The sequence below is a fragment of the Ochlerotatus camptorhynchus genome, unplaced genomic scaffold, assembly GCF_037179485.1.
Source record: "Ochlerotatus camptorhynchus isolate MF236.1 unplaced genomic scaffold, CSIRO-AGI_Acam_v1.1 ptg000191l, whole genome shotgun sequence".
In the NCBI taxonomy this organism is placed as follows: Eukaryota; Metazoa; Arthropoda; class Insecta; order Diptera; family Culicidae; genus Ochlerotatus; species Ochlerotatus camptorhynchus.
In genome coordinates, this window is record NW_027040681.1 from 3,070,876 (window position 1) to 3,083,006 (window position 12,131).

Genomic DNA, 12,131 nt, shown 5'->3' on the forward strand with positions numbered 1-12,131 from the left:
TAAAGTGGTTATTCACTTCAAATCGCAAAAACGTGGGTGACTCATGACTGAGTGAAATTTTCAGCACTCTGCTCGAATATGAGGAAAATTGATGAGAATTTTACTTAGTCTAAGAAGTATACAAATAGACTTTCGATTTTCCCCATATTCGAAAATATTTTCCTGCGTAATCGAAGAAAGTTTTACTCAGTCCTTGAATAACCTACGTTTTTGAGAATTTGAGTGAACGGAACAAAAAGTTTTAGTTTGTTTATCAGCCGTGTGTATTGAGTGCTGCGGCCATTCGTCTGAGGAAAAATGTGTGTTTTTTTCTGGGAATATAACAGTACTAGATACAGCATCACACACTTATCTACTAGTGTAGCATCTTATTTTTTGTTCTCATCTGCAATATCCTAGAAATGCAAAGCGAACCAATGAATTAAAAATCGATAACAGCACTCTCTTACTGCACACACACACACATACGTTTGCGTCACAGTCGATTGAATAGTGCACGCACCCTGCATCATTTCCCATCTGCTTCGAAAGCGATCGAGCGGTACTTATTGAATTCACTATTCAACCTGTCAGCGGAGGCATTTTCAAAAGTGAATATTCAATGAAACGCCTCATGGATTTCGGTGAGCATTTAATTTAAACAACGAAAGGGTTGATGGACTCCATAACGAGGTTGGTAGGCGCATGGCGGACATGAAATTGACATTTATTGGTTGACGATTCCGGTAGTTCGGTTAATCAGTGGAGAGCCATCCGGGTACTGCAACGAAATTCCTGTATCGTTAGTTTTCATCAGCATCCGTTCATTTGGTTTCATTATTTCTTTTGTTGATTCGATGATCCGTCAATTCGCATGAATTTAAACTAAGGCTGCCATCAACGATATCCGATTAAAGCAAATTTGAGTCCAAATCAATTTTGAACCCGCACTGGAATGTGTTTTTCGGGATGCAGAATAATAGACTGATACCGGTGCCGATTGGCATCTGCGACAGCTTCCTGTGCTCGGTTTTGAGAGTGTGCCATTGCGGGGGAAAAAGTGCAAATCCGATTTTGAAGTATGCAAATAGAGTCGTGTGAATAAAAAAGAAGAGAAGAATTAATTCAGCATTCAATCCGTTTTAAGCGGATCTGATAAACTGGAAGGGACGAACGGATCTTCATAAGCCTGGATGGACTTTTGAGGCGATTTTTTTTACTACCGTAAACCGGGGGGAAATTGATCACTTTGTAGCGTTAATATCGATAAAAATTTCTACAAAAAAAGAATACTAAATTAAAACGAGTGTTCATGACAACTTATCATATTGGAGGTTTTGTTAAATTTCTACTAGGGTTGAAATTGCTCAACCATTCAAAAAACTTTCTAGAGCATATATACCTAGTACATGTCTTTTAAGAATTTGAGTCCCCTGAACCCGAAGCAGTCCTTGTGCGAAGTGTATTTAAGCAATGCCAAAACTCATTTAATTAAATTCGCATTCACACCAAAATGTAGGTACTTTCTTGAAATTTTTTAGAAATTTGTCGAAAATCCCATGTTTTCTTGATATTGAAAACTTTTTTTTTGTAATGCAGTCAACTCTTCACAACTCGATGTCCACTAACTCGATATTGAGGTATATAACCATAATAACAATGATTTTTTGATTAGTGGTTTTGTATGGGATTATTAATCTATATCTCGAAAATTCTATAAGTCGATGGTCCCTTCAATATCGAGTTTTAGAGAGTTACTGTATTTTAAATAATTTAAATTCATAGACACTTAGTTGAGTCAAAAAACCACTTAGAAGCTAATGACAACAGTTGTTCCAGCTTTTGAATCGTTTGTTTGAATAATGATATTTTAGGAACACCAGTAAAATTAGATTGAAATGTTTACATCAAAATATACTGTTTTGTTTATACTATCAAGATTTCTATAGATAGCTATTGCCACAACTATACAGGACCTGCAAGCCATCTTGATCCATTTCACCCCGGTAGTCAATTTGTCCCCAGATTACGGTACTAAACAAGAAGCTTACCTTTGATATGTGAATCCTACGGACCAATCCGAATCAAACAGACCCCGGATGGTGCAATCTGGCCGCTCCATCAGATAATAGATGGTACCTATGGCTTTGCCCTCTCGATGGCTGCAGGCCAGTGATGAACCGATTTGCAGCTGATTGTTAACCTTTCGCCAGTAGCTAAGATCAAAGGCTTCCTTCGAGCCGGTTATGGCAAGAGAATACTTGTCGCCGGTGTATCTGAAAAAAAAAACATCTCTTTAATGTTAACTTCGGCTTCTAAAAATACATTGTCTATACGAATTCTGAAAGAAATTCAAAAGCAGTCATACGATCTGCATTCCTTTAAAACAAACACGGCAAGCACATAATTTTAAGATCACATCAAAGTGGATGCACTTCAATCGTGTCGAAAATATGGTGTAATATGACTAAGGACAAAATTATCATTAATGCAGTGCATGAACTGACATTACGATGCTTTAACTGTATTTGTTTATTTTTTGTGGCCATGAGATTTTCGGCATGATTGAAGTGCATCCTCTTGGATATAATATTAAAATTTATTTTTTGCTGTGTCTAGTCTAGTCTAGTCTGGTCTACACATACACAGCCAGTACTTGAAAGAATCCTGGAAAATAATACATCTATCATTTTTCTTGTCATTATAAATACCTGCTGCACATCAAGGATGTGAAACAAACAATAAAGCGGCCAGGCCTACTGTGTAGCGTTTAGTTAATTTTTGTGGAAGTGAATGTTTACCATGTCTACTTAATAAGTATAGACAGTGGTTAACATTTAATCCACAGGTAAGCAAAGAGCGGGGACATACCGTACCAGCCGCTCCGTATGCAGGATTTGAAAATAGGCTATATAAATCGTTGGGAGTGACAGAGCTAAGAAAGTTAATGTACACTCCTTGGTTGTCCGATCTCCTGGGATGGAACACAGGTATTTACCCCTTGTGTTCGAGCGTACAGTCCTCCTTCCGTACAAGCGTGGACGGCACCGCCAACCCACTGCCATCCCTCAATCGATCCAGCCGACCTCAGTCGAAGGACAACAGAGAGCGGTGTGCGGACGTTACCTATACGGAGGGAATGCTGTATTCGCCTAGGTTATAGCGCCCTTGCTCGCTACCATTTTCTTCTAGCGGTTGGGACCTGAGCACTAACTCTTGTCCTATGGCATATGGTTATAGCGCCATTACTCGCTTTCTGAAAAGAGAAGAAGGGAAGGGAAGGAGAGGAAAAGGACTTGGGAAAAGGAAATGCGGAATTCCTTTCCTCATTAGTATTTGTATCGTCAACTTTTATGAAAACTATATAAATCATTTTTCCTTGGTCAGAGGTATTATTACGACATTTGAATAAGATTGTTTTATCATTTGTTATTCAAAATTTAATGTTATAATGATCAACATAGCTTTGGATTATCCAATATAAATCGGTAACACTGTCCTGCAACCGATGATTTTTCTAATCCGAAAACTAAAAGTTACGAAAAAGCACTGATGCCTTCATTAAGTTCCACTTTCACGCGACGTTCAATGGTTAAACAAGTAAACAAGTTATTAAAATGAAATCACGTTCCCGAAAGCAGTCAACAATGTATCTTAAACCGGATCAAGCGTGCGCCCTATTTTTCTAAACATTCCGACGCGTTCCGCCCAATATCAATCAATTACGTTTTTCTACAATAGTAGCCTGGGATAAATCCTAATTCGACCGACACGTGTTTGTTGAAAAATTATATTCTGCCTAATATCAGTAGTCAGTAGTCATAAGGAAACCTGTTACTATATTACCACATATGTATCCTTCTTTCATGAATTTGTTTTACGAACATGGTCTAACACAACCTTTTTCTTTGACAAAACTATATTCTGATAAAATTGGATCATTGCCTAGACCAACTATTGAAATTAAAGAACAAAACAATTGGCCACGTGTCTGGAATAATATTAACTTAAAGAACCTGAACTCAAATGAAAAATCTATTCTTTATTTACTTTATAATAGGAAAAATGATCACAGAGCTCATTTGTATCGCATAGGTATTGCTGACAACCCTAATTGCTTATCATGCGGATTCCTCGAAGATCTTGAGCATATATTTTGTAAACGTTTTTCGGTCAATCAGTCATGGAACTATTTTATTAGACATTTACTAAACAGATTTGATCCTCGTTTAATGCGCTTCTTAACCTTTTCCAGTTTGATAGCTCCAACCTTAGAAGAGTTTAGCAGGGATGACAAAATTATGATTCTAAGAAAATTTGTTCAGTTTAGTCAATATATTTTGGAAACAGAACGACATATGATCTCCTTGCCTAGCTTCAAATTCTTCTTAGAAATAAATGCCTGTAATTAGTTTAGAATAGCTTAGCTTGTAAGACAAAGATTTTATAAAAAAAAAACAGACTAATTTTGACACATTTGACTGATGCAATTTTTCATTCGTTCATTTATTGTATGTACTGTATGTATCTACAATCACACTCCTGTCTGGCAGTGGTCTGGCAGTGGTATTATGTATAAAATCTACCTGTAACCATTTTTTTATGACTGCAAAAAGTTTGAACTCTGGAGTTCGAAGGTGATAGCTTTACCGTATACCCATTAGCCCATTTCAAGATCGCATGCTTCCGAAGATTTTGCTTACAATAAGCCCCGCTCCGGTACAGTATCGATGCTGATAATGTACTGAAACTTTCTATAAAACAGTAGCGCAAAATTTGATTGACGCGTATTTAATGATTAAAAAAATTACAAAAATTAAGGAACGAGCTCACCAAATTAGTATCCAGAAAAGAACGGCACGGCTTAACAGGGTTTAACCAATGGGAATCTTTTCTTTCCATGCTGATTTCACGGTCTAAATCACTAACACTGGCACAACACGGTTACTGAATACGTAAAAACTGAACTGGACTATACATTTGGAAATAATTCAAACGAAAATTCTTCCGGATGGCGTAGCGCCACCAGCCAAAACGCTGACAGAAGATTATCGCAAAAAAATCCCGACAATCCACTGAGTCGCAATTTACGCGGTACGTTTTTAACGATTTCTCGACAACGATACGACCTATCGACTTGATTCCAATCACATTATCCGTTTAAAACTATAGGTAATCGAATGGCATACTTTTAAAAAAATCACAATTTTTGGTGTAAATACAGAAATTTTTAAAATATGTCTATATGGACCATAACATGCTATAATAACGAATGGCGATTTATAAAAAATATTCAAGCATGTGAAAAATCATAATCTCGGTAGTTTTTTTTTTACGCGGTTTTTTTTACGCGGCACGTATCCCTCGCGTCAAAAGCGACTCCAGTGTACACTGAAACCTCCGTTTACGAAGTCTTTTTTTGCGCAGTATTCAATTTACGTCCCTCTTTTAACGAAGTAAATCCCAAATAACTATTTTTTTTTACGAAGTAAATCCCAAATAACGAATTTTTTTTTGTGATTTTGGGAATCTGGGATATATTGTGAAATATCCCACAATATGGGTCTTGTTGGAATCGGAGTGACATTTAGGGACCGGAAATCGATATGTGACACCATTTTTAAAACCAAGATGGTGACTTCCGGTTACTTAAAAACTTGGAAATTCTGCCAAATACCACACAATATGGGTATTTTTGGAATCGGAGTGACGTGAAGGGACCGGAAATTAATGTCTGACGCCATATTTAAATCCAAGATGGTGACTACCGGTTACATAAAAACTTGGAAATTCTGTCAAATACCACACAATATGGGTATTTTTGGAATCGGAGTGACGTTTAGGGACCGGAAATCCATGTATGTCGCCATTTTTAAATCCAAGATGCCGGCTTCCGGTAGCAGAAAAGCTTGGAAATCCTGTCATATACCCCACAATATTGGTATTTTTGGAATTGGAGTGACGTGTAAGAACTGGAAATTTATGTCTGACGCCATTTAGAAATCCTAGACGGCGGCTTCCAGTTACAGAAAAATTGGCAAATACCACCACATCACCCCGATTCTTAAGATACCCATATTGTTGGTTATTTAACATTATTTTTATGTTTTTATGTAACCGGAAGTCACCATATTGACTTTCAAAATGGCGTCAGACATGGGTTTTCAGTCCTAATAAGTCACCCCGATTCCAAAAAAACCCATATTGTGGGGTATATGACTGTATTTTCTAGTGTTTCTGTAACCGGATGTCACCATCTTGGATTTCGAAATGGCGTCAGACATGGATTCCTGGTTCTCACAGGTCACCCTGATTGCAAAAATATCCATATTGTTGTGTATTTAACGGTATTTTTCTGTTTTCCTGTAACCGGAAGCCGCCATCTTGGATTTCAAAATGGCGTCACACATCGATTTACAGTCCCTACACGACACTTCGATTCTAAAAATACCCATATTGTGGGGTATTTGACAGAATGTCGAAGTTTTCCTGTAACCGGAAGCCGCCATCTCGGATTTCAAAAAAGCGTCAGACATCGATTTCCGGTCCCTACACGTCACTCCGATTCCAAAAATACCCATATGGTGGGGTTATTTGACAGAATTTCCAAGTTTTTACGTTACCGGAAGCCGCCATCTTGGATTTCAAAATGGTGTCAGACATCGGTTTCCGGTCCCTACACGTCACTCCAATTCCAAAAATACCCATATTGTGGGTTATTTGGCAGAATTTCCAAGTTTTTATGTAACCGGAAGCCGCCATCTTGGATTTCAAAAGGCGTCAGACATCGATTTCCGTTCCCTACACGTCACCCTGATTCCAAAAATACCCATATTGTGGGGTATTTTACAATATTTTCAAAAACCTCTTTTTACGAAGTAAATCCCAAATAACGAGTTTTCTTTTACGAAGTAAATCCCAAATAACGAGATTTTTTTACGCACTAATTCGATTTACGAACCCCCGTTTTGGTTCGTAAATGGAGGTTCCAGTATACTGTTGGGGCCTCCCTTAGCTCAGTCGGTAAAGGCGCAGCTACAACGCAAGACCATGCTGGAGGTGGCTTAGTTCAATTCCCGGTCCGGTATAGGAATTTTTCGGGTTGGAAAATTTCTCGACTTCCCTGGGCATAGAAGTATGATTGGACTTGCCACACAATTATACCAATGCAAAAATGGTACAGGCATCGAAAGCTCTCAGTTAATAACTGTGGAAGTGCATCTAGAACACTAAGTTGAGAGCACGCAACAAGCTAATATGCGATATGCAATAAGCTTAAAAAGCGAAGAAGAAGAAGAAGTGTACTGTTCTAGAAATTTCGTTCAAACATAGTTTTCGTGTAGATTTTATAGATTGAGAGATAAAAATCAGAAAAGAGGCCGTTATATGTAGCTAAAATTCACAAGACAACAGAGCCAATAAAAGTTTCAATTAGATTGATAGAACATAGTTGCATTGCTTTTCAATGATGACTGTTTCATTGAAAGATGATATTTTTAGAAATATGAATCCCCAGTAGACGTGTTTTTTCATCAAAGGCAAGTGTCCCTCGAGCCATCCAAAATGTTCGTTATTTTATAAATTGCTGTTATAATTTTGATTTTTACGCACAGACCTATTGGAAATTTTTGCCTCATGCAGAATTGATGATAATATCGAGGTTCGATATTCAAAATAATCATTTTGCCTGAAATGAATTTGATTATTTTGCTTTTAGGAATTGCTTCTTATTTTGAAAATGTTGAGATGAATAATCAAGTATTGGTGAATATCAACAAACGCGTATTCGATGATGTATAATGAACTCAATTGTTCATTTCTCTCGTACGTCACAGCGAAGATATTCAAAATGAACGTAATTCATCTACAGTGGGTTGAAGCGCTTCTCCTTGCGTGTGATGGTAAGTGATAAAAACAGATACTGGGTACAAGTACCCCAGAGCAAGTGGTCAGACTCCCTAAAGAATGTTGAAGTAAATCCATAAATTGAATTTGGCGTTAGATGAACATTAGTTAAATCCACCGTCTTGGGTTTGCTGATACGGGCCGTACCTGATTAAGCAATTTAATTCAGGATAATTATAATTAATGTAAAAACCACCACTTCCTATAATAGTGTTCCAAAACGTTGCAACGATGTTTTCGGCAGCAATTTAAAAATTGTCTTATCTGTAACAAGTCACATATACAGTTCGACAGTGAGCATGCATAAGGGCGAATACGCCATGATCGATTCTCTTCATCGATTTTCTCCTTGCATTGCTACAGCTAAGTGAAACATTTTTCTAGAATTTGTTCAATGCAGAGTAGTAACAGGTTGTATTGGCTATCAAAACCAACAGCAAACGCACCGATAAACGTTAAATCTAGCGAGTTATTAACATCCCCTTGGCTAGTTTTTAACCTGGACGTTGGTGGCCGGGCCTAATCTTATGCTTCATAGTGGAGCGTTGAAGACGGTTAGTTTAGGTCCGGCATCGTTGGCTCATGCCGTGGGAATGAGAAAACCAAAGATCTAGTCTAGCATTGATAGTATCACAATTGTTACTCCTTTGTTTGAGAGCCGCGTCGTAGTACGCTTACGTATAGGCACTGATGTTGGATGCGATACTGGTGGGTTTTTTTTCCGCAAATCACTCTTATTTTATTTATTTTTACACTGATAGATTTATTTGGGTTTGCACGGGAATTATATTTCAGTAAGTGCCCAACAGTGATTCTTCTATTTGCGTGACAAGCTTGCATTGTTGTTTTCATTGCCGCATTACTCAGGGAACAATGTTGAACACAATTTTCGTACATGGTATTGTAACTAACCTTATATATGCTTCATTTTGGTTTGGGATAAGTGTTTGAACTGTGGCTCGGGATTTCACTGTGGCGTGCTTCTATTGTGACATATCCATACGTAATTTTGTGGGACAACATAGTGGAAACGTGTGAGCGTAGTTGGAGCATATACCCTATACAATTTAAAAATCAGTTAGAAAACTAACTTCAAAGTGAGGCATTTTAATCTTTTGAAGGTGTCACCTGGGACGAAATAATATATAATAAATATAGGTCAAAGTCATAAACAACTTGAAACACGTTAAATATTAGATTACATGCACAAGTGCAAATACTTAATAAACCATGGGTTATAATTGATTAGGTTGATTAGAGATTTCAATTATTTATTAAATAAGGCTAATGAGATATCATAATCATCAAACGAACTTAAATAAGAAAATTTAGACAGCCTTATAACATTAAGTAGATTAACAAAAGAGTTAGGATGCGGAGGGCCACTTAGGGAGGCAACTAGCCTTTAAACCAACTGGCAACTAGCCTTTTTCATGTATATTCTGTTTATTTTGATGGTTGCTTTAAAATATCAATTTGGTTCTCCATTGACCCTACTCACATGTAACAAATCTGACCGACTGGTTGAAACCCCGCCGAGAAATAGCGGTGGGTGCAACTCAGTGGGTAACGAGTTCTTTGGGGGGATAGCTGTATTTACATAGACGTGGAAAAGGAGATTCCTTTCTCGCTTAATTTCCCCAATCGGAAGGTAAACATATTCTACTTGGGGAATAATAATAAATACTTTCTGTTCAAGGCATAGGGTCACCGGAAGGCTGGCCCGCAACAAACATTTCGTGATGAGTGTTTAAGTGAAGACCACAATTTTTGTTCATCTCTTGAATCGAAGCGCTATGTCCCTCTTTGTCGATATTGCCATACTTGGAAACCACTTGCTGCAAATAGTTTTTAAATTTATTGCATTTATTTTCTTGTAAAGGAAACTTCGGCTCAGTAAGGTTTATTCAATTGAGTATAATCAAATAAAGTAATAAATAAAAATAAAAATAAACTGCTATCCAAATAACTTTGGCTCCATTAGCATCATCCACCTTGATCCAGGATACTTGAGTCCTGCACTCGACTTCATTAAAAAAATATGTTACAATTCCCACCTTACTAAATGAATGTTGATAGCCACAACGCTAACAATATTAATGAACTAGAAAGATTGGCCAGTGGTAAGCTCTGAAAATAAATAGGAATGACTTACATGTTGCGATAGGGCATCTGAGATTCCAAAATAAACATCAAAGTTGCAGAATGTAATCCAATAACCCACTGAAGCTCTACCGCGGTGCAGCTACTTATGCCATTTCAATCAAATACAGATGCTTATCGCATCATCTCCTCAAGTTACAGACCCAATGCCCTGAAGGATGGACATGTCATTGACACGAAAGGCATGGCATGTAAACATCCGGTCATCACTTTTGCGAAACATCAACCAAAATCAACCTATTTACGTACCTTGCGGCGATTGCCATCTGGGCATTAGTTGTGTCCCGATACCACTCGTACAGCAGCTCCGCCCCGAATGCCAATCTATCGTTGTAGCTCACCAAGTGGTCCAGTGTCATGCGGCAGGATTGCCTGGTGGGATTGTAGCAGCGCAAGGTAGTAGTTGTGCTGGTACCAGTATGCTGCAGCGAGAGTCTATCTATTACCGGGGACGATTGGGTTTGCGGTTTCAGCTGGATACTTATCTCACTGCAGATCGATGCAACCGGGCGGTACAGTAAGAAGAGATTGGATGCCAAAGTGCCTGGATTCAAATCAAAAGCGACCACTGGTGTCTTCTGAGAAATTAACAAAGAACAACAAAGATTATAATCCAAAATACAGCATTAACAAAGCACTTCTTACCAATACGGTGTCGCTGCATTTTCGCTGCACTTGGGCTCCAAGACGAAAACCAGTCGGTGTTATGTGACTGAGATTCCAGCTGGCCCATATGATTCGATGCACGGTCAGCGTTTTGAAGGTGTTCAGCTGGAAACCCTCAAACCATTCCGGCCGCAAATCGTATGCGCGCTGGTGAAGGCTTGCAAAGTCTCCAGGATTCAGCGCAACCCGTGGAATACCATCGACCGTTATAAGAGGTTTCGGGAAATGGGGTCTTTGTTTGCCTGGGCGGGCTTTCGGGAAGCATGGTTCTTCGTAGCAAGGATCTGGATGACGAGGTGACATTTCGATGGTATTTAGTTGAGGGAGATGCGCTGCCGGATTGCTTTGATGATGTTTTGCAGGGAGACTGACAAGACTGGACACCGGAATACGGTAAATTCTGTAATAACCTCGGTAACGGAGTTAGTGGACCAGTTCCACGACATTGGACGCATTGGATAAACTCGACCTTCTCGATTTGCGTTACACTTTGCATAATTTTAACAATCATCTGCCAAGAAGGAGGGTTGCTGAAGATTTCACCATTGGTGGTGTCAGCACTGCATCCCACAGTTTTTATGCTATGTTTATTGAGCATTGACGACACGTATGCGTTAAAAAATCTTATGTGAATAATCATTAATGATAATTGAATTTTTTTATGATTAGCTTGCCTCATTTAAAAATTAATATAATAAATATTTAACTCTAACATGTTTGTTGAACATTTATCACGATTATTTTGATGATGATGATGGTCCCACCTCTTACCCCTACAAAGGTTTGAGCTGGACGATTTATCTTTAAGATAATTAAATATGACATTTTAACCAGGTTGGCAAACAAAATCGAACTGGTTTCAGTTACAGATATAAATTCCCTCTAGAGTTTACAGTTGCTTCACAGCGATATAAATGTTGAAAAGCTCAGGCGTCCACCTCTTAGTTCGCCTTTTTGTCCACCTAAAATATTCATAAGTATAACAAGCAATCAAGAGTTAATGAACAACAAAGCATCCTATTACACTAGTAACCCCGCAATCTGATGCTATCATAATTTTCAGCAATGTCAGGAATGCACACGAACCCCCAACATTTGCCAGAAAACTTACTACTAACTCAAGGTATCTTCCAAATAAGCTTCAAAATTGCATTTTTTTTTTTATCAAATGTTAAATTCAGTCCTCTATATCCGTAATACGCGCGCGAGGCTCAAACCTTTGTAGACTACTATTTTTTTTACTACTACTATTAAATCAAATATCTAAAATCCATCATCACCCTCGTGGCGAACAGAAATAGTTTTTGCAGTGCTACAATAATTATTAAAAAGTCGTTATAACAGCTATCCATACAAAATAATCCGTTAAAAATAACTTCGTCAAGATACATAATTTGTCAATTCATAAAAAAATCACT

General features: G+C 38.0%; 1 protein-coding gene across 1 annotated transcript; it reads right to left on the minus strand.

Annotated features, from left to right (window-relative positions):
* Positions 1 to 848: 848 nt before the first annotated feature.
* Positions 849 to 11,022, minus strand: LOC135702295 (mitochondrial import receptor subunit TOM40 homolog). Its single transcript, XM_065223323.1, has 4 exons — positions 10,693 to 11,022; positions 10,297 to 10,625; positions 2,031 to 2,255; positions 849 to 999 (listed from the first exon to the last, which is right to left on the minus strand). Exons 1-4 carry the CDS (start codon positions 11,014 to 11,016, stop codon positions 891 to 893), a joined length of 987 nt encoding a protein of 328 aa, XP_065079395.1. The 5' UTR covers positions 11,017 to 11,022; the 3' UTR covers positions 849 to 890.
* Between the last annotated feature and the right edge of the window lie 1,109 nt (positions 11,023 to 12,131).